Source organism: Sturnus vulgaris, chromosome 2, assembly GCF_052056855.1.
Source record: "Sturnus vulgaris isolate bStuVul1 chromosome 2, bStuVul1.hap1, whole genome shotgun sequence".
Taxonomy (NCBI): Eukaryota; Metazoa; Chordata; class Aves; order Passeriformes; family Sturnidae; genus Sturnus; species Sturnus vulgaris.
In genome coordinates, this window is record NC_142244.1 from 80,004,456 (window position 1) to 80,027,794 (window position 23,339).

The 23,339-nt window shown below is 40.3% G+C and overlaps 1 protein-coding gene across 1 annotated transcript; it reads right to left on the reverse strand.

Annotated features, from left to right (window-relative positions):
* Positions 1 to 767: 767 nt before the first annotated feature.
* Positions 768 to 23,068, reverse strand: SLC15A1 (solute carrier family 15 member 1). The gene is made up of 22 exons (XM_014873377.2): positions 23,051 to 23,068; positions 19,978 to 20,062; positions 19,753 to 19,894; positions 16,935 to 17,042; positions 16,673 to 16,772; positions 16,341 to 16,431; positions 15,142 to 15,225; positions 13,966 to 14,048; positions 11,426 to 11,512; positions 10,416 to 10,505; positions 9,200 to 9,244; positions 9,070 to 9,099; positions 8,860 to 8,948; positions 7,596 to 7,677; positions 6,714 to 6,839; positions 5,256 to 5,405; positions 4,794 to 4,843; positions 4,060 to 4,170; positions 3,817 to 3,913; positions 3,219 to 3,365; positions 2,278 to 2,385; positions 768 to 1,649 (listed from the first exon to the last, which is right to left on the reverse strand). The coding sequence occupies exons 2-22, from the start codon at positions 19,982 to 19,984 to the stop codon at positions 1,473 to 1,475; spliced, it is 2,004 nt and encodes a 667-aa protein (XP_014728863.2). The 5' UTR covers positions 19,985 to 20,062; positions 23,051 to 23,068; the 3' UTR covers positions 768 to 1,472.
* Between the last annotated feature and the right edge of the window lie 271 nt (positions 23,069 to 23,339).

Sequence of the window (23,339 nt, forward strand, 5' to 3'; positions counted from 1 at the left end):
ATAAAATTCCCTTAACTCCTCAGAGGATGGCAGGGAGCCAGTTGCTCCTGTGGCTGTTACAGGAGACCCTCAGTTCCATTGACTGGGGGACATGCAGTATCACAAATCCAAGGGAAAGGCTCTCTCCAGATGACCTGAGAGACCAAGAGGGGATTACTGTCTATGGGGTGACAGGACTATCTCTAACACAAGCAAAGAGCACCTTGCACTTGCCTGTTCAAACTCCATTTGAAACTGTCTTCATGGGTGAGTGACTCTATTCTCAGTGCACATGGAAGCCAGCAACTCCAGTGGGAACAGGGAGCACAGGGGTCCATGCACCCTCAGAGCAAGCAGAATACCAATTGCTTGATTATGGATGTCTGTGTCCTCACTCACAAATACCAAAATGGAATTACTGCAAAATAGCCTGAGAGTATTGGAAGATGGGTATGAAAGCTGCTCAAAGTCTGGCCAGACTACTGGAGGGGCCAGTGAGTCCAAACTGCTGGAAAAAGGGTAGGATGCAGACCCTAAAAAACAAGAATTATCAAAATAACATGCAGACCATTGGCATTCCATAACACGCAGCACAGGACTATGGGAGCAGGATAGGCAAAAAATTTAGTCTCCCCTAGCATAAATTTGATAAGTGTTATAGTATATTAAGATAGAGAAGACCAGGACTGATCCATTAGCTTTAAGTGAAGGAATGTGTAGATAAAAGCAGCAGGGAGGTGGTATCGAGTCTTGTTAACATGCAACTGTAAGCCATATTCTTAAAATACTTGTCTTATTTTGTTATAACAGAAGTTTTATTGCTCTTGCTTGTTCCAAAGGTCATTTGCTGTTACAAGTTCACCTGAGTGGAGACTTCCAATATTGATTAAAGACATAACAAGAGTTAAATGGGTAGTTAACAGGCAGATAAAGCATTATATTACAGTGCACATCCAAGTTACTGCCACTTGGAACACAGACAACATTTTAATCTGATCACTGCCAGAGCTTTGCTCCCATTATCTCTAAGGAAGTACAAAAGAATTTAAGGCACATGTGACCTTCTGTTTTCAAGTAACAGTGATGCTAGAGAGATCATGCAGAGAGCTTGGCTTCAATTGCTGTTTCTTGACAAGTCTTGTTTCTTTCATGATATAAAATTGAAACACAGTATAAAAATATATCTTTTCAAAGGGTTCAATAGTTCCAAGTCTAATTTCAATATTCTAATGCTATAATATTTAAGATTGAGGTACATTAAGAGTGCAAGTTCTGCTGAAGTTTCTCCAGGATACCACATTCAGTATAAGAGAGAGACTAGTATTTTCCTATTGCTTCCCTAGAGAGGCTGTGCTTTAAGTTAAAACAGTTTTGCTTAATGTCTCCCACAAGACATGTAATCCAGAGGTGTTATTACTGATACCCTGATTCCTCTGACTGCAGGAGATAGAATGGGATTTCCGTGATTTACAAATACTCCTTGAATACAGCTTTTACATTCGAGAATCAAGTTCAGCTTCTTTTTCATTGTCATCTTGATCCTTCTTTTCTTCCTTATCGAACTGGGCTTCAATCTCATTTGGATCAATATAGGTATAAAAAGAAGCCATGATAGCAAAAATGATGCAAACTAGTAACAGCAGTGCAGCAAACAGCACATACTCTGCCCACTGTAAAAAACAAAAAAAAAATTAAGTGGAATTTATCATAAATAATCATTTGTCAAGAGTATTACACCATTTTAGCATTTTCAGGAAGTAAACTCAGAAAGCGAAACTGAGTATATGTAACAAGTATCATATGGCTTAGAGGACTAAGTATTAGTGCATATAATACATATTAAAGCAACTCAGAATTGAGGCTCTTTCAGCCGTTCTATCTTCACTGAAAAGACAAAAATTCTGTGAATGCTGAAAAATTCTGCAACATCCTTTTCCTGGAGGAACTGGGAATTGAATGAAAGACTGAGAAGACAACTCAGCCCCTTCCTTTTGATCAGATAATCTCACTCTAAACCAGGCTGGCACTAATTCTGCTTCCACTTAAAATTTTTACAGCTGACCTAGTGACCATAAATGTGGGCAGAGATCAAGACTAGAAACTCTACCTGAAAAGCCTCAACATCTCTGTTTCATGCTCTTTCTGATTTAATTTAGCTGAAACTGGGGACTGCCAGAGCTGTTTCAGAGACAAGCTCTTCCCTCTCTGAGAGAGCCATTTTAATTTGTTACAGAGCACCACTAATAACTCTTTCTCACAGTGCAATATAATAGCACATCTACTGCTTGCATTGCTTACCTGCTTGTCAATTGTGGATGCCCCAGCCACGATAAGGACAATTATGTTACCAACAGCCACAGTCAGCAGCCACCCTGCCTGCAGCACTGACTTCATGTTAGATGGGGCCTGTAGAGACAGACATTTAAGTTTCAGTGGTATCACATATTATCTTATGCATTTACTGCATTTTCTTACCCTACAATAAACACTGTTTCCTGTGTAGGGTAGAGAATTTCTTGGTTTGGTAGGTTTTGGTTGGGGCTTTTTGTTTATTTTTTTTTTACATTAAACATTGCTAGAGAGCTAAACAGGTCTGGAGAAGGCTTTGAGGAGCAAGAGACCACAAGCACACCAAATGTAACACCTTTTACTTTACACTCACTGAGTAACTAACAGGTATATTTTACATCTCAGTAACACGTGGCACATGTGATAATGACACATGACACTTCACCTAGAAAATCATAACTTACAACATTTCCATCAGTTTCTAGATTCAGAATTAAGAGAAGAAATACACACAGCTAATAAACTGGAGACAGAAGACAAAGGAATTAAAAGTGTATAACTAAACACTAGTAAAACGCTAACTAAAAGGCTGTATGGAGTAAACTGGAGCGGAGATAGTGCCAGTACTTCCTCATTTTATATTTGAGAGCTCTCCAGTTTTGTTTAACAGCAGCAGTACAGTTGCACTTATTTTCAATGGAAAGTCACATGTGAGAAGGAAATTTGAGGACTGGTAGTCAAGCTTTCAAATTATGTAATTCAGCATAGCTTCATGGAAAACACCAAATCCTAGTGAAACAGAGCCAACTTGCATCAGCCTATACAATCCTTTTAGGAGCTGTGAGGGACATAGCTGATCAAAGCAGCAGCACAGAACCACCACTTAAAAACAATAGATCATAGAAGATCTTAACTTGCACTGAGATTCTTAACTCTAGAAGAGTACCAACCTGTGAGTATGAAAACTCCAGCCCAGTGACAGAGAACAACACTTCTGCACATGTCAGAAGAAAATACTGAGGGATCTGCCAAGCCATATGGACTGTATTTGGTGCAATATCTTCAAAGTATGTTATGCTAAGTGCGTTTTCAGTACACTGGAAATTAAAATAGCATGTTAGGAACAGTAATAATGAGTGTGCACAGTTAAGGCATCCTAAGCAGTTCTATAATCAAATAGAAAGTTCAGAGTAAATAACAAATATGATGCACATATAATAACAAATATGCTTGCACATGAAGCACTGCATACCTAGTTATAAAATATAGCTTTTCTACAGTAGACTTCGTGCAAATCTGTAGTGTCTAACAGGGATAAAGATTTAAAGCCATTAGTGGTGATCAGGAATTATTGCATTATGATATTATCATAACCATCATCATTTTTACAGTTAACAATAACTTTATATCCTGTTTAAAGGGCCAGAATTCTATCATATATATAATTAAAGACAAGAAGAATAATTCTACAAGTGTTTTTTTAAATTATTAAAGTGTCAACATAAAAAGTAATTCTGTATTGTCCATCCAACAACAGTGGCAACTCACATAATCAAGTGAAATGGTATAGACACTGCCATATCCAAATTTCTTTGAAACAGTTGTACAAGCAGTCTGAGGCATTGAAGCATTAATGGTATATGACCTGAAAAAGAAACAATCCAAACCTCACAGTTCAGACTATAGGTGTAGTCAATAGTGTGTATTACATATTTAAAAAAAAGCTCTGTGCCCTTTTCCCAATGACAAGTGTGTCTTGGAGATTAAATTAGGATAAAGGAAAATGCTTACCCGTCTGGTTTTGGAACAACACTGTAATTAGTGACAGAAAGAGGATCCAGTTCTCCAAAATCCGTGTCCCCCATAGTAACATTGACAGTAAAAGGCAAATTGTTTATGAACCTTTAAAATGGAAGAGTGATTAAATACTACACAAAACAGGCATAAGTCAAAGAATACAGGTTTGACTTTTAATTATATATTGGCAGCACAACAAGTATCCCATTTAATGCCTTGGGTTTTTTTATTATCAATTAACATTTTGGAGAGAACTCTAAATCTCCTAGAAATATAGCTAATACAAAAAGCCAGTTAGACTCCCATCAGCCCACTGCCTTAGGAGAACATCAAAAGCAAGCTGCTACTACAACCAGTAGGTAATGCATCTGCAAGTGGGAGATGTAGAAGAAAAGCAGAGAGGGGAGAAGTAGCAAGATACCTCCTATCCAAGATTAAAAAGGAGGTATAGATATGTAATCCATGCCATTTGCCCAATTTAAAAAGTCTAGGCGATGGAACGAATCATACACTTCCAATTTTAGCTAAATTTTACCAAAACCAGGTGTGCAAGGTAAGTGAATCATGACTCAAGTTATCCTATCCCTTAAAACATCAAGTGACATGTTCAGCAAGAGGTGAGTTCCTACAGTATAGAAAACTATACTTCAACAAGAAGAGTCCACCCAAAGACAGATTGAAGAGAGAGTCACACTGCTGTCAAAATTTAGACACAAAAAAGCCTCTACCTGACAAGACTTTTTCCAGATTCTGGTTTTGACGTCATGTTGTCCCATATCTGGTGGAAGAGACCATTACCAAAATATGTCACTGGTATCAGAGAACAGCTTAAATATGCACTACTACACAGCAGTGGGAATTAACAGAGGCTTCAGAGCAGCACTGCAGACTTCCCTCTTTAGGATCCTACTAGAATATACATCTGCTAGAAAACACTGTATGACCACACATCTAAGTCTTGGTGAAAGGGTAGTTGTTAAGATTCATAACAAATTGGTAATTTTTTTCCAAAGGACATCCTGGTGTACTCTCTGCAGCTCACCAGTCTTACTGGTACAGCAGAGGCAAGGAGAGACAGAAAATAAGACAAAGGAAAAAAACTATCCAGATCTTATCCTCTCAGCTTCACACACTCCACATAGATAGTTGTCAAAACATTAATTTATATCTTAAGAAATAAGCAGACTTACCAAATTAGAACTGATGTTTGTTGTATCCCATTTAAATGCCAAAGTGTAGCGTTCTTTTCCTTGCAGATCCAAAGGCTCCGTTTTAGTTAGAAGTGCAGCAGTTATGTGTAGTGATTGCAGCTCAGAAGCATTAAATGTCATGTAGCCAGTCTACAAAGACAAATTGCCATGGATTTCTGTGCAACTGCATATTTGTTTAAACTTTTGAGGAAATGATCGGCTTTGGAGAGGGTCAGAAATTTACATGTGTTACTTCTAAGTGCCACATATCATGAATATTCCCTAACTTTCATTTTCGATCAGTTTTCTACATCAAGCATTCATTCCATTTGATCATTATTTTGTATTAATTTGTTACACAAGCTTCAAAGTTACATGAGCTTCCCACAAGCACTAAGAAACAGCTGTTATATTTTCCTGTTTCTTGCTCCAGATAAATCAGGCTTACCATAACCACCAAGTAAAATTCTATTTAGCCACAAAACTAGCACTAGCATAAGATGCAATGCAGTATTTTCCAAAACGTAGAAATGACATGTTTTAAATATTCACAACACAGTTAATCAACATAAAATACTTAAGCCATCAATAAACTTGTTAATGCTACACTAAAATAGGCCCTTTGTTTTATAGGGTTATCAAAAGCACTTTATAATCCACAGCTGGATGATAAAATGTCTATAATAGGGAATAGAGCATTCTATACCTTTCATTTTCAGCTATGTACTGTGGTTACATCAATTCCCTGTCAGTATACAGTTTGGGTGCCCTTATCTTCTCCTCACAACTCTCTTTCCATGTGAGGTGAATCTGGAGGAGCTTGCAGTAAGATCTCTACTCTTAAAGGGAAACAGAACTGCAGGCTATCAGGGAGCACACTTTCTAACATCCCTTATCAAAAACATCCATCAGGGCCACCACATTTTGCTGTCAAGAGAACTACCAATGCTCTGCTGTATTAGAACCTGAAAAAGTTATTTGGCAGCAAAATCTGAAGTCTAATGTGTGATGTAACCACAGAGGAAGCTCCTGTTCAGTAAGTCATCCCTCACAGTAATAGCAGAGACTCACTAGAGCTGAATGTACATTCCCTGAAGGAAGGGCCTGCTTTTAGGAAATGGAACCTTTTAAACAAGAGAGAAATTTTCCAAGTCACCGTTCCAAGTCACTGTTTAGTTTATAAAAATTTCTTGGGAAAAAGTCTACTCTTGTCAAAACAAAGTAGTAATACGTCAAATATTGACATAGTTACCATTTCTTAAATCACTGTATTTTCAGTAACAATTCATTCCACAATACAAAAAAGAATTCATTAAAATTATTAGAGTAACAAAGTCTTAGAAAATAATCAATTTTGAGCCATTAGTTAAGAATTACTCTGACTTACTCCATTAGATTTCTTTTAGCTGAATTAATGATTTTAGGTTTTTTTAATATTTCACATCTGTCCTTACTTACCTCATGTTTAGGTGCTATAGACACATTGCCAAGCTGAGGCTGGAACTCAACTGTTGCAGGACTTTCACCCACATTGATTAATTTGATCTGAGCTTGCCAAGCTGCAGGGAAAACTGGATAGGTTTTCTATACGACAGAAAAAAAGTAAAATCAGTGCCCTAAGTCACATGGAAAAATTACTGTAATTACTGAAATCTTTATTATTTCATGTTAAAGGTTAGCATTTGCCTGCTCATCTGTGGTTGTCTGACAGATGAAACTTGAATCAGGTTTTGTTACTGGTCTCACAAGTTGCCTTAGGAAAGGAGTCTCTCATGCACAGCAGACGCCTCTAGATAGCTGTTCAGAGCTTGGGGTGCAATGGATCACCCCCCAGAGATGTTGCCAATATCCCAGCTACAGGGGAAAACTTCAGCAGGTTCAGGCATGGAACCTCCCTTTGGAGCAAAGAAGGTTAGGAGAGACAAATCCTTCCTTCAACAAATGTCATCTTTGCTCCTGCTCTGACGATGCTTCCCAGACTCTAACACTTCACCTCCTGTCTAAATATCAGAAGAGGTCAAATATACAAAGCAGCTCTCTGGTAGGCCAAGCAAATGTCTGGTTTTCAACTTTTGTCTCAGTTTAAAGATTGAGATTGCCTTTAATGCATGATTTGTATTAACTGCAATGTGATGTTTTGCAGGATGGTGTTTGTTGCTAGATAATTTTACTATGCTAACCACAGTATGGCAATATAATTCTCCTCCCTCTACTTCTATGCTTAGATGATTGGCTCCAAATTTAGGGGTCTTGGTTCATTTTCACCTTAAAAACACTTTTTTTTTCCCTGAAATAACAGTTAAATATTCATAGTAAATACCAGCATGTGGCTGAACTTACATCTATTTGCACTTGCACAAGGGCAGCAGCAACAAAAGCCAAAGAGCCGAGGAACATCCCCACAGTCATCTTCTTCAGGGGCCTAATACAACGAAAGACATGTGAGGTTTAAGAGAAGTGCCAATTCAGAGCTTCAGCTGCTTGTTTTTTCTTTCCACTGGAAAACTCAAATGGCCACAGCTACCACACTATCACCATTTGAAGGGCTGATGTTATTACAGAAAGTGTTCTGCTAAGCTGGATACCTCTCAATTCATATTTACACTATCAGGAAATACATCTTTCCTGCAGCATCTTAATAACCCCTCACTCTGCATCTGCTGGGCTCAAACATTGACTGACCACGATTATTAGGTTCCTGAAAAAATCTGGTTTTGCAGGAAGAAAAAACCCAATCCAATACAGCTGTTAGCTGTAAAACAAGAAAGAGACAAGAAGATATGCCTTTTTTAAAAGAGCAACAACTTGTATCCATATTGCTATGTTTAAATAAGATTGAACAAAAGCCATCAGGGAAATTTGTTGAATCAGGAGACATCTACTGGCATGCAGTTAGGACAGATTTAGGTATATATTTCATTTGTGGCATCATTTAACCAGTGTAGAATATCCACAAATGAATGACAGCATTTCCAGCACAGCATACACCCTAGATTTTTCACAGCTATATGGAAAAACAGCATTGCACCTTAGCTCTCTGAAAGTTGTTTTAAGAATTGTATTCTCTTCTGCCTCTCCAAGCACTCTGGCAACTACTAGCCACTTCATTACCAACACTGAAAAATAATGTGTAATGCCCCCAAAGCTCCACCTAGAAGTATCCAGTGAGCCAGACTCCCAGCTGAGATAGAAGAGGAAACATCTTGTGTCTCAGTTGCTTTTAAGCCCAAAACATGACAAATGCTAAGGATGTATGTTGTATTTCTACCTCCTAATCTTCAGGAGGGAGAGGGGGTAGACATAGGGGATATGGAAAACAATCAAGATCATCTCTACTGCAATCAAAAGATTTTGTCCTTAACTGAAAAACATTGTTAATCTTCTATTAGATTCTCTTCTTCTAATCTGTGATACCTCTACATACCATTTGCAGTATTCTGGGGTTTTTATATTTGAATTTCTTTAAAATATTAAACCATTTTAAATACATTTCTCTTTCATCCTTAGCTGAATGCTTGCTCTTTTCACATTAGGGCTGGAAGAGACAGTTAAACAAACTGCTAAAATGAGCCTTTGTTGAAGTCAGATAATTACATCAACTTACGTAAAATTCAGCTTGCATTTCTTGATTAAAGGATAAAGCAAAGAATCCACAACTGGGACCATTATAACAATCAGGATTGGATTCACAATCTGGGGAAGATGAACATGAGAGAAAAATTAAGTATTTTTCAAAGTGCTTTTTATAAGTAAGGGCAATAGATATATAATCTTTCAGAAGAACTTGAAATTTCCAGATAGAAAATTAACGCACCTGCATTTGGTCTGGTTGAATTTGAAAACCCTGGTGAAGAAAAAAAGAAATAATTTTTAATATTGTCATAACAAATAAAATGGGTCTGAAAAGTGTTAATTAAAAGAAAAATGAATAAAAAGTAACCTACAAAATTCCCATCCATTGCTGTGGCTTGCAGTGTCCATCTTGACCCCTTAACAAGAGAAGAAAAAATTAGATGTCACAGTCAATCAATGTTCTAAAGTTCCTTTTGAATTGTTTTCATAAGTGAAGTGTTAGAAAAGACATGCAATACAAGAATAAGTAAAGCTAGCTTGCTGTGTTAGCATTCTTACTCTGTGATGTAAACCTTTGAAAAAAGTGAGCCTCATGGTCCATTCCACTTCGTTTACTTGTTTAGTGAAATACAGCAGAAAATAACTTAGGTGCAGAAATCAGCTGGAGAGAGGGCAGGGCCGTGCCATGTGCTGGGCACAGAAGCCACCCTGGGGCCCATGTGCCACCAGCCTGAGCCAGAGCAGCCCACCTGTCCCGTGCATCCATCCTTCCTCCTCACAGCCCAGAGCCAGCAGATGAGCCAGGGCTTGATGTGCCTGGAGCCCTCTGCCCCAAAAACCTGCCTGTAGCTGGGACAAGCAGAATAGACTTCAGGCCTGAGCCCAGGATGAGACAAGAACACTACCACTGCATCTGTGGTGTGAGCCTTCAGCCACCCATGACACAGCACTGGCTGAGATACTACCTATGGCATGAATACTGAGCTCTGAATTTCATAGCAGAGCTGTCTGGAACTTCCTACCATCTGACTTGGAGAAGGCTTTCAACCCCTGGTTCTCTCAAGCATCTTCCTAAATTCATACCCCAGTGCCTAACTATGAATGCTGATTTTGTGAGTCTTGAGCAGCCAGTCCACCAAATGGGAATTGCTGGCTTATACTTCTGCTTGAAGGTGTAAGGTGTTTATAAGAAGGTGTGAATGATTAAGCAAACTGGCATCCAAATAATTTAAACCCTGGTCCTCTAACTCATTCACTTAAATTTCACCTGACAACTGACAATTGAAGAAATATTAGCACTAAGAAAGCTTTAAATTACTGTTTCATCCTCTGAGTCCCAGGCTGATACAAGATTTGGAGAGGCCTCAGTCATTGAATCTGTCCTGGGTGTAGTCAGATAAACTGAGATTGTCCTGGCTGCAGATCATCTTGTACTGACACGGCTCACTGACTACCCTTTTGCAATAAAACCAGGATAAAGAATTTGTTTTTCCACACTCCCATAGGCACCCTAGGTCTGGTGACCTCAGAGTATGTAGACTGACACGGTATAGCACTAATTACCAAGCCAAACAATTTCTACTTTACCTGCTGGTCAAAAACCGCCCAGAACATGGGGAGAGGGATGTAGAGGAAAAGCACCCTCAACACCATCTTTGTCTGAGCAATCAGTCGTTTCTGCAGAAAATAAAAAATTACACAAAAGGAATTGGTTTAAAAAAGGAAGGAAAAAAAAAAGATGGTTTCAGACTGTTACTCACATCATAGCAACAGGTAAAGACCCATCATGTAATGTTTACCCACACATTCAACTTTGCATGTTATAGGTACATCTGATGATTTCTGTTAAAATAGTACAAAGTCTGCTTGTGTGCGTGGGAAGGGCTGTTGGTTAAAGGTGACTGATACCAGAGAGACTTGGGCCTCTTTGCATGTGCACTGATGGCAGTATGAGATTCAGCACTTGTTGCCACATTATTTTCCTAGGAAGGGGGCATTTGAATGATAGGCAACTGAGTAATTTCACATATGACCAAAGCATACAGGCAAAAGGAAAATGAAGGTGACAGGCTAAGGCTTGTGCTGCCATTGGCAACAGGGCTGAGCGGATAGTAGGCAAGTTGGGAACTATGGGATGCAGTGTTTACCCACTTAAACTGAAATTATAAAACATAATTCTGATGTTACATACCAAGACAAATATTATGGCCTTGTGCATTAACCATGACAGGCAGCATCATTTCCATTTGCCCCTCTGCAGCCATGAGATACAGAAAGTAGAGAAGGAAAGGAAATGCTTGCTACTTTCCTAACCAAAAAACTTAAGTATTCATATTTCTTTAGCAAGGGAAAGTCTTTTTTTTTTCTCTCTTGAATTTCCCTGGACTGCCTATGATTATACAGAGCATTGAGTCCCACAGGAGCTGAGGTGATATCCTACAATGCCAGGAGAAAACTGAGGTTTGGCCACATGAGCTACTGAATGATGGAGAGGCCCAAAACTATTTTCCCAGTGCATGGGGCAGTGGATCAGAGCAGACAGAGAGAAGGTGAGGGTCAGTGGTTGTCACAGCACAGGAGGCTTCCCCAGTACTTACATCATACTTATCACTCGCCCAGTCCAGCCAGTGCTCTCTCTTGGGGAACTCCTTGCTGCGATGCCGAAACCTGTTTTTGATGGCAAACTGAGGAGAGACAGAATTATGTTTAATGGCTCTACAAATATTTAAAATTATTAACTGTTTTGTCATTAGACATGATGATCCTGGCTTCTTGTGTTCAGACGGTGCTAAAGGTGACGTGACTTGACTTCTGTTAACTACTCCAATCATCTAGGGGAATGTTGTTTTTAAGGCCTCACACTGCATATCCAGCAGAGCATACAAGTGGGGTTAGGTGAACCAAACAGCTCAGAGGAGTCTCTCTCAATATGGGTTGCTGTTAGGAGTTGGAAGATCTGCCTTCTTCTAAATTTACTTATGTACAACAGTAGAGTAATGTCATATGCACAGGTTTTCAGAGCTGAATGGTTGTAGGAGTACATTTTACGATGAGAAAGAAGCTCCATCTTGTAGGTATGTCTCACATCTTGACGTTGAATATCCACAAATACAATCCCAAAGAACTCCCAATATTTTCTGCATGGAACAACATGCATGGCTAAGCTGGGTCTCAGGAGCAGCACTCTAAGCAATGGCCAAAGTCACCTACAGAGATTTGGTTTTGACAGTGCTTACAAGATTGGCAATAGGCTGGGCTATATAAAGCTGGCAGATCTGTAGGGATGTGCTGATTTGGCAAGGCCTGATTTTTTGGTAGTGGGGGAGTGCCACAGCTTCCACCATGTCTGACGGACCCAATCTCTGATGGCTCTGAAGAATGGACATGCTGCTGGCCCAATTTGAGAGGTTGGCAATGCCTCTGTGATGACATATTTAAGAAGAAAACCCAAACAGTGCAGGCACAGTTTTTCCCCAGATGTGGGGAGGTGCCATGTCAGTGCTGCCTGCAGTGATGCCCTGGCTCAGCATGGCCCCTGCCTGGCCACCCCTAACTAAGCACACTGCGGGCACAAGGGCAGGAGCAGTGACAGCAGCTTCTCCTCCCAGCACCCCGCATGAAGAGAGACATTAAACAGCAGCAGCACACTGTGGCAGCCAGTACAATGTGCACAATGGCAGCAGGGCAGCCCAGCCGAGAGCAGAAGCATGACAAGGATTTCCTGACACAGAACCTAGACAAGATCAACTTCTCTGTGCTGCGGGTTCCTGCAACAATCTTTGAATCACTGGAACTTGTTGACAATAGTATCTACAAGCAACAGTTTTCTTTACAGTCAAAGAAGAGAAGGAAGTGAGGCCATGAGGTAAAAGACCATGGCAACACCAAGGTCGTGTGGAAAAGAAAGAGGGGAAGGAAGTGCTTCAAGCATTGGAGATGAGATTCTTTTGCAAGCCATGGTGAGGACTATGGTAAAACAAACTGTCCCCTTGTAATGCGTGAAGTCCACAAGATGCAGAGATTCACTCACAGCCCATGGGGAAAGTGCTTGCCCTGGAGCAGGTAAATGTTAGAGAAAGCTGTGGGCTAGTGGGAGATCTGAAGAGAGAGCCAGGGCCCTGCTCCCAGAGACAGAAAGAGAGAGCCCTTGCTTCCAAACTAGAGCAGCCTATCCTTAAAAGACTGCACCCCATGTAAGAGTGACCCACTCCACAGCAATTTTAGAACAACTGTTTGCCCGTGGGAAGGGCCCCACGGCATAGTAAAAAAAAGACTCCTCTCTCTGAGCAAATGGAATAAGATCTCAAATGATGAACTGACCAAAGCCCCCACACCCTGTCTTCCTGTGCTATCGGTGAGAAGGAGGGAAGGGCTGGGGGGAAGAAAAAAGTGTTGTAAAATATTTTTTTTGCTTCTTGTTGTCCTCCTCTGACTCTGTTGATAATGAATTTATTTTGTACCTTTAGATTTGAACCTGTATTTCCTTTGGAGTGGTTTTTTTTTTTCCAACTGTAGCAAAAAAAGCTAAGCAAATGACTCTCATGGGTGCCTGGCATTTGCCCAATGTCAAACCACAACAATGGAGAATGAAGAAATTCGTATGTGAATAAATGTGATCTTAAAGTTGAGGCACTGCAAAGTTGGGACATGCTGTGCTATTCATGTAGATACCATTCCTTTCCTTGCAGGATCATACTGGTGTGCAACCCTCCCAAACCTCCTTAACACAGTGGGGATCAATAAACCTCTGCATTGCAAATAATATTCTTTTAATAAGTAATAAGTTTTTGCTGATAAGATGTACTAGTAACTCTGCTCTTGACTCAGCACAAGGCATGTTTGTCTCTTTCTACATATAGGTACACAAATGCAGAAAGAATAATTCCCAAAATTTGGGATAAGCTTTTATATAACACTGACACCTTATTTAATTTCCTATGTGTATAAATCCACATATAAATCAAGATATGCCTGAAAAGACAGTCTAATCTGGAGGTGTCAGTAAGAAGCCTTCTGTAATAAAATGAAAAACTTCAGAAACTTTCCTCATATTAAGACAGATTTCTGATTTAGGCACATTTACAGAACAGCTTTAAGAATTGCTGCCAGGGGTTTGGGGAATGCAAGCAGTACTTACTCCAACACATTTGGAAACTTCAAGCATTATGTTTCCTTGTGGTTTAACTTTCTTGTACATTCTGCTTCCAATTATGAACACAACTACAATATGCAAACAGAAACCAAAAGCAACTCAGGATTAAATTAAAATAGTGGCAAATAATTTGGTATGGAAACTGTAAGTCGAGGAGTTAATCAGGGTGGGAATAAGCCTCCTAAGAAGCAATGCAATTGCTTATTCACATGCTATCATACAGTAAGACCAATCAAATTTATATCAGCAGATTGCTTCTATTCAAGACAAAAAACTACATCTGGAAACTCTCACATTAAGTGTTCAGTGGGAGGTTAGCTCAACTGAGGGATGGTCAAAACAGGGGCCATTTAGGACCTTGACTCTGTAGCTGTAGGGGCTCCATTTCAGGAGCTCAGGGTGCTACAGCTCCCATCATGCAGGGACACGCCAGGCTCTTCCTGAGCTGCAGGACTTGCCAAGGTGCCCTCTGCTCCCAGGCACATTGCTCAGCCTCATGGTGCCATGTGCAGGGCAGGACAGGACACAGGCAAACCCCCACAGCCACCCTCCAGCCTGGGCTGGGCTGATGAGGAAGGCAAGGTCACTGGTAGCCAAGTGGGCTCAAAGGACAAGGACCATGAGGGATACTGTAGTGCATAATGGCACCCCCAGTTTCTTGGTCAACAGTAAGGCTCAGGGAGTGACCTGTAGCACAGCTGGTAAGAATGCAGGTGTTTGAGAAGTACTGACATATCAAATAAGGGCTTTCTCCAGTGTAGGGACAATTACCTCATAAAATTTACCATCCAGGATTAGAGATAATGTCCAAAACATAAATTTTTTGTGAGTTCCCACCCTACTTTCAAAAGATCTATTTGTACACACCAGTAATCCAAGAAACATAGGCAGTAATTTACATAATGCACAGAATTCAAAGACACATTCATATCTCACCCCACCCCCATCTGACTCTCCTGGTAAATCAGTCTCTTCTGTAAAAGTGAATGCTTCAGATTAATCCCATCCACCTCCCCACCCAAGAAAAAAATTTAAGTCAAAAACTTCAGAAATGATCAGCTATTAGAGGTCAATACCTGGAGATTTCCATCACACATTCATTATTCTGAGATTGTTATTATCTAATTATGGAGGCAACAGGATGGCAAGAGATTCACCTACCCAAGGCAACAGCCATGAGGATAGCAGGGACTCCAAAAGCAAGTGGGTAACATTCCTGTTTGGTATGGATGCCACATTCTGAAGCTGAAGTAAAAAGTAACATCAAATAAAAGTCCCAGTCATCACTGCTTATGTTTTCATTATGGTTTCTGTTCTTTGTATTCATTGTTAACTCATGGGGGAACAAGAAACGTGTCTGCTGACCTCCTCAGAGTGAAAGATCAGTATCCAACTTATCTTTTATTACTGGAAAGGGGAATTATGTATCACAAAACGGTTGAGGTTGGAAGGGACCTCTGGGCATTATCCAGGCCAAGTGCCCTGCTCAAATAGGGCTACCTGGAAGCAATTGTCTAGGACTGTGTCCAGATGGCTTTTGAGTGTCTCCACGGAGAGAGACTCCACTTCACAACTCCTCTAGGCAGCTTGTGCCAATTCTTGATCACCCTCACAGTTAAAAAGTGTTTCCTGATGTTCAGAGGGAACCTCCTGTGTTTCAGTTTGTGCCCATTGCCTCCTGACCTGACACTAGGTACCACTGAGGAATGTCTGGCTCCATCCTCTTCATTCTTTCCCATCAGGTATTTTTTATACTTTGATAAAACGCCTCTTTGCCTTCTGTTCTCCAGGCCAAACAGTCTAATGCCTCTCAGGACCTCCTCACAGGAAATTTACATCTAGTTTTACACTGAGACATGAAGAATTACACTAGAAGGATCAAAAGCATGTCCTTAGTGAGAAAAGAACTAGATTACAAAATATTTGGGCTAAGCTCATAAACAAAGATTCCAGTAACGAAAGTGTAGTTTGTTGAAAAAAATCCCAATCACCAGCCCCCTCCCCTCCTTGGCATTAATCAGAGATTTGACTCTATTGACTTCAAGCACACATCCTAAAGGGATGCTCTGAGTACAAACTTAGCTACTGGCTAAAACAGAAGACTAAACACAATTATTGCATTCTTCACCATGCTTCTTCTAAGAGGAGAATTAGAGAGTATGGTTTGGAAAAAAATGTTAGCTTGCAGATAATTAATGTTTTGATTTAGTTGTATTAGTCTTCTGGTTAAACTTTCACAGGACATCATGATTTGTCACTTCCCTCAGCTCAATCTGTCATTTTTTCCCAAGGTATTTTCCACCCTGTATCAGCAAGGAAGTAAACTACATACTGGGCCTTATGCATCTCTACTTCCTTACCTCTGAGAGTTGGAGTGATTAGAGTAGATAAGAGACTTCCAGCATTAATGGACAAATAAAAGAGAGAGAAGAAGGTGCCTCTTTGCCTTTCCTACAGTAAAAACAGAAAGATATTTAGAAAGGCTTAGCCACAACCACATTGATGAACCTAGATCAAAGAATCAGCACCTCAGTTTTTAAAGTTCAAGACAAATAACTAACTAGTTCTTTCTTCAGCTCCTCAGGAATCCTCAGGGATGCACCTGTCTAAATGTGTATGTTATTAGAGTACTAAAACAGTCAAACATCAGTTAGAGTATCTGTATAACTGAAAATCTGAAAGACATTGTCACCTGATTTTCTTCAAACTGATCTCCACCAAATGCTGATACACAAGGTTTGATCCCACCAGTACCGAGGGCAATAAGGATCAAGCCAATCATTGACAGAGCACTGGAACAAAGGAGAAAAGAAAAACAAAATAATTTTGTGTCCGTTCTTACAGCATACATAATAGGCTGGTTAAAAGACTGTTGAAATTCAAGTAGCATAAATTTAATTTGTCCCATCCTTCACCAGCCTGGGGGAAAAAAACCCGTGTACAAGGCAACTCACATGTTTGGTGCTAGATTATTGGCAGAGCCACCCGTCAGTTCACTTATGGAGCCCACAGACAGCACTGCCTGCCCGATGGCATAGACAATGGACAGGTAGAGAATGGTCCTGTTGTCAAGAAAGGAGATACATTTTCTTAGATTTGTAACCACAACTGCACACACATAATTACACAGCTAATGCAGACTTTTGCTTACTTTGAAGATTCCTGGTAATGAAAACAGCTAACATAAAATAAGTTATGGATGGAACTTGTCAGAAGCTGCTATAAAAATCTGGCCACATGCCACTGCCACAGTATTTCTATTATTTTTATTATTGTTCTTCTAGGTTGCCTTTAATTAATTAAGCAAGACAAGATAAAAATTGGATTCTATAGGTATCACTGGGTCACAGGAAATACTTAAATATCTTCAGTGGTTGTCTTTTTAATGACCAACTCAAGAATGCCATTTTCATATTTTTTAATATGCTGAAGACCAAATGGACTACTCAGCAGAACTAAAATCTGCAATTTACACTGATTTAAATATCATTAAACATTCACTATGTTATTTTATATTTTAGTTGCAGGAGTAAAGAAAACCAAAAAATCAAAAATCTACTTCAAACATGGAAATTCCCCTGAAAAACTGTTGTGAACAACAACTCCATACCCCCACTCTCTTGGCTGTTAGTGTACCAACATTTTTACACACTTTACAATATGAGTGGGAACAGCACTGAAGGGTGAATGCTGCAGGCTTTCATCCTGACTTCCTCTGCCAGGAGGTGCCTAGGATGATAGCACTGCATAATTACCAACCCTCCCACCTATCTGTAGGGTTCAATCCTCTTTTCTCTGAGTAAAATCATGATCCATTTTAACTTTGTTGGACCTTAAGGATGAGGCTGTAGTTTAACCCATGTTCACTTCTGTCCTTGGGTGGGCCTCCATTCAATAGGAACAGACACAAGTCTCCAGTTTGGAGGAAAAGCAGGAGACAATGCAATGATGGGAAAGTATTTAAAAACCCAGCTTTCAGGAGTAGTCCCAAAGTCAGTGCAAGGCAAGAGAATGAAGGACAATGCTCAAAGACCTAGAACAATCCAACTATTTGACATAGGCAAGAGATCCTCACAACAAGCTTGAAGCAGCAACTTGACACAAGAGGGGCGTTGACCAAGTTCCCCTCACTTTAAAACAAAGTTTCTCTGACTTAAAACTGCCTTCATCTGTAGCAGAGTAAAAAAGTATATAAAGTGGGGCAACGAGTGGTTTGCTGTTTAATAATATTGATTAGGTATTGGTATTGAATTGGTATTAAATAAAACAATTGAATGTGGTTTTTTTTAATAATACTTCCATAGAGTTACTTTAATTACCTAACCACCTGAGGAAAATTAACAATTGAAGTTGAACCTGAGCTGATCAGGAGTGAAACTTCTGGGTTTTATTTGTGAGGCTTAAAAATCAATTGCAAAGACTTATATAATTGGCACTGCATTGATGGCACACAATTTAAAAATAACTGATTTCTGTACTATTTTCCCCAAGAAATTCACATCCAATGATATGTGAGCATATGCTCCTTGACAGACATTGCACAAACTACATGGACTGTGGAAGATTGGAAGTGTGGAAGCACTCCTTTAAGAGTGCTTAACAGTGCTAAGGTAACCTCCTCTTCCTCTTGTCATCATAGATTTTTTCAAATTCTTGTTTAAGCCTTCCTCGTGAGACCTTGCTGCATTTCAAGGTGTTAAAACCTAATGGTGTATCCTAAAGCATATTTTCCTCTTGTTTAAGGCATCCTAACAAGCTCCTGTTAAAGGTCTGGGCCTTTCAGTTGTGGCACTGGCATATCCAAGAGCCAAAGGAGAAGAGATGCAAAGTCTGCAAAGTTTCATCTTGATAAGACAAGTAAAAGCCAAAATAAAATTAAAAAATAAATTACAGCATCTAGACAAGCATGTACACAACATATTTAGGCTGCAATCTGTAAGACATCCAGCTAGTTGGAGTGAGTTTGCACTGCTCAGAGCAGCTGCACAGAGCACACAGGGCCATGGTCAGAGCCCTGGGCTCCAGGGGCAGTGGCAGAAGACAGCGCAGCTGACTGCACAGCACATCACTAATCTCTGGGAGACCTTTGCCAAGTCCACTCACATTCATGGCTCATAACCCTCCATAAAACTTTTATTGTGCCTTTTTCTGGCAAAGTAAACACTTTTAGAATCAAAACATCAGGAGAGGAGAGGGAGATAAAGCTGTTGGAAATAATCTGCTACATTTCAAAGCACTTCAGTGGTACTATCCTGACCAACTAGCCTGCAGCTAAAAACACAGAAGACATTTAGAGAAAGAATTGCTACTAAGTAAAACCCCTCACTGATCTGTCAGTTTTGAAATCACACAGTATTTTAAAATTTATTCTAAGTTAACACCCGAAAACACAGCAATTCACTATTTCGGTGGCTACTTGCAACAGGTAAAGAGACTGTCCTATGTAATTATAATCCCCAGTACCTATTTTCAGAGCTTCATGAATACACTCCTTAGTTTTGCTTACATTTTGTCCAGGTGAGAGAAAAAGTATGCAGCATGTTGGGAAAGCATGTTACCACCCTTAACCAACTAGCAGAACTGGAATATTTGTTAATTCACAGTGCAGTTTCAAGTCTGAGCTGAAACAATGAAAACCTCAAGCTTTGGTGAAATAAACCAAAATATCCTGGAGTAGTCAACCCCAGTTGTTGTTCACAGCTGCAGTTTTAAGTAACATTGATTTCAGATGAGCTTTCAAGATCTTTGGTTACTTTCTGAGGAAGCACTCACTTAAACTTTCCCAGCCAAGAGTCTGCAATGATTGCTCCAAGGATTGGTGTCAAGTAACACAAAGCAACAAATGTGTGGTAGATGGCAGTGGCAAAGTTGTCTTCCCAGTGTAGGAAACGTGTGAAATACAAAGTGAGCACAGCTGTAGGAAGAGCAACAAAACAACAGGTTAGAAACCCAAGTAAGGCCTGGGTAATGCCCAGCACAGGGAGACAAGGGACATACCTTTCATGCCATAGTAGGAGAACCGCTCGCAGAACTCATTGATGACAATGAAGAAAATGCTCAAAGGGAAGCCAAAGCAGAGCACCTGGAGGCAAGAGGCAATGTGAGATCAGAGCTGTGCAACCCACACTGACACTCTTCATTGCAACCCACAGTTTAAGCGAGCTCAACATGGACTCAGTGGGAGTGGGTACCTACTCAGGGTCTAGAGGCTGCACAGGCTTCTGTGGGATCACGGTAGTTTACCTGAACCGACAGTCAGTTCTCACTTTCCTCTCTTGGTCCCCAGAGGTCTGCACACTTCTCATCTGCCCTTTGCAAGAGACCTTTAGCAGTGCTGGAAATGACCTTCAAGTGCTGCACTAGGCACATTTGAGGTCTCCAGCACCAGGCACATTTGAGGTCTCCAGCACCTAACCCTTACAAGCAATCTTGATTGGTATATAAAAATATGCAAAAAGCCAATGTTGTTTGGAAAAACAAAAAATCAAAACCCAAAGCCAACCAAAAACACACAACACCAAACCCCTGCAGTACACCAGTTAGAAGCTTGGGGCTATTTTTAAGCACCTGCAATTAAAAAAAATAAACTTTTCATCCAAACAAATCTCTCAGGAAAACTCCTTATCCTTAAAAATACTCTGCTTGGCAAAATCCTTCATTATTTCAGACCTGATGATAAAATGGAGTTTATTCCTAACCTAAATTGGCAAGGCTTTGGCTGCCAGATTCACTGAGCCTTCACCTGCTGCAACAGGCATGTCCATGGTCATGGTCATGCAGTTCTTGCCATTGAGATAGTGGTTAAAAAGCCTACATCAGGTACAAATCTGATATGATCACTAAAACTGGAAGGTTAATTTCTGATCACCTACTTGTCTTAGTGGAGCCAATGAATATATGATATAATTTATATGAAAACTAATGGGGATGCAATTTAAACATAATTCTCCCTTTTCAACTTTTTTTATGGGTTTAATCCTGCAAGAAGCAAAGAATTGGATTTCAAAGACGTTTCAGAACATTCCAGAAGCAAAACAGTTCTTCTCCATGCTCAAGTTTAATATAAAAATGGATTGTTTAGATCGCAAAAGTTTAGGAATTAAACTAATCTTTATTTTGTGTGAAACAAGAAAAAGTTTACTTCACAGATGAAAGGGAAAAAACCTTAGATGGGGAAATCATGCCTGACACAAGTAAATTGGAGAGCCAGTTTTGTTTAGCAAAGTCTCAACAAACAAACAACACAACACTTGGAGACTTAGGTGCCACAATGGGCTTTTTTGGGAAATTCTTGAAAAAGAAATGAAAATGAGAGAGTGGCAGGAGCATTGTTGGCTGTTGTGGGGATGCCTGAGCAGCCTGGACAGCACTGACCTTTGTTGTTTATAGAACCAAGTACATAGTGCACATCCTACCCATGGTTTGATAAGTAGGCTTCACAGGAAGCACCCAATCTCAGATGAGGAAAGTGCCAGGTGGGATTCTCTAGCTCTAGAGCACACAAATTTTGAGTCTCAAATAGCAACTTGTCACTCTTGATTTATCACATCCTCCACAGGCAGAAAGAGCTGTCTCCAAAGGAAGGCTATTCACATGTACCCCAAAATTAGATATAATTCACTTGAAGTTGGCCATTTCCTTCAGCTGAAGGCAGCAGGAGGTCTGGACAACTACTCCCAGCTTGGACACAGGTGTTGGTGGGCTGGAGTTCACACAGAAGAATGCTTTGTGCCCTGTTCACACAGCATTCCCCTAAGCCATGCAAATGGTCATGGGATGGAGAGCCACACACTGAAGTTTTGGTTCAGCACGTTTTAAGTTAGTTACTGAAACAATAACCCAGGCTGTATGACTTGTAATTGGGAACAGCCCAATGGAGAGGAGAGAATGTCTGTTCCTGAAGCAGGACAAAGACTTCCTAATGTCTGTCCTGCCTACAGAGACAAAGAAAGACAGAGCAGTCCTGGCCCAGGAACTGGTGGGACCCATCTCCACCGGAATTTCACAAAGCCTCACTAAAATCTTTTGGCCACTTGGGGTTCTCACAAACCTCACCAATATTTTGCCATCACTCTACATATGACCTTATTCTTTGGGAAGGTGTTACATGTTGGTCTGAGGAGATCACAATCCAGCAAGGCTAGATTTTTGTTTCGAGCCACTAGTGCTTGTATGACTGGTGGAGCTGTCCTGCATTCCCATGCTGGCACAGCAGCCACTGGTGGGTTTTTAGTGGCTGCCCCCGAAATGGAGAGGGTCTGCATGTCACAGCTGCAGCTGAGCATGGACAGGGGCATGCAAGAGAAAGCTACTGGGTCTTTCCCAGGTGGCAGGCCTTCTGTTTCTACAAGATGCTACAAGCCAGAAAATACTATGCAATTAATCCTTGCTAACATACTGTATGTCCTTGTTTTGCACTGTACTGTGCTCTGTTAGAGTATTCATGTGCCCATACACACATCTACCATAACCTTTTCTGTGGTAACCCTCATTGGTCAGGAAGCACCAGATTCACCACCAAAAAGGTAACCTGAAGGTTATGTTTTATAATGCTCTCTGTAACCTCACCCTGCCCTGGAGATGCCACCACTCTGCTGCACAGCTTTGACTTTGACTGCTGAGGAAGCCACTAAGCTGAGGGAAAGTCTGTTAAGTAAAACCTTGCAAGATAAGAAATGCAAAGGCAGAGTTTGGGTTGTTAATGGCATGTGCATGAGGCACATGTCATTAACAGTTCAAAGATTCAAGAGCAGTGGATGATGATAACTCAGCTACAAGAAGGATGGGCTCCAGGGACCAATCTCTTCCCTACCAACATCTGCTCAGTCAGCAAAGGCTCTTCAGACATTTTATCAGGGTAGTGAGCAAACAAATGCTTAGCTAGAATTTAATAAGTTACGAGGCTGCTTTTGCACATGTTGCACTGTTTTGCACAGTACGTAATTATTTTATACATTTATTGTATGTTCATAGGGTGATTTTTAATTTTAGGTGCTGATAATGTTACTAAAACAATGTAACCCAAAGAGAGTCAGTAGAGCAATTTCTTGTGAGAGAAAATAATACTTACCGACTTGCCAGTTTTTCCACCTGTAGAGGGAAAAAACCAAAATACAAGTCAATGGCAACTAATAAGTAATGTTCCCTTAAAACCAATGGAAGATTCAAAAAAGGTTCAACTCTAAATACATATTGAAATACAAACACAGTACTGGTCAGGGTGAGTAAATTTTCAGTTTATTAAAGGGAGACTTTTCATAGTTATTAGGCAAAACTTCCCTTGATAGCCTTTGGTTTTTCAGGGTGTGCATAAACTCATACACTAGCAGGAGAAGCTCAGAAGGGCTGACAAGTCAAAG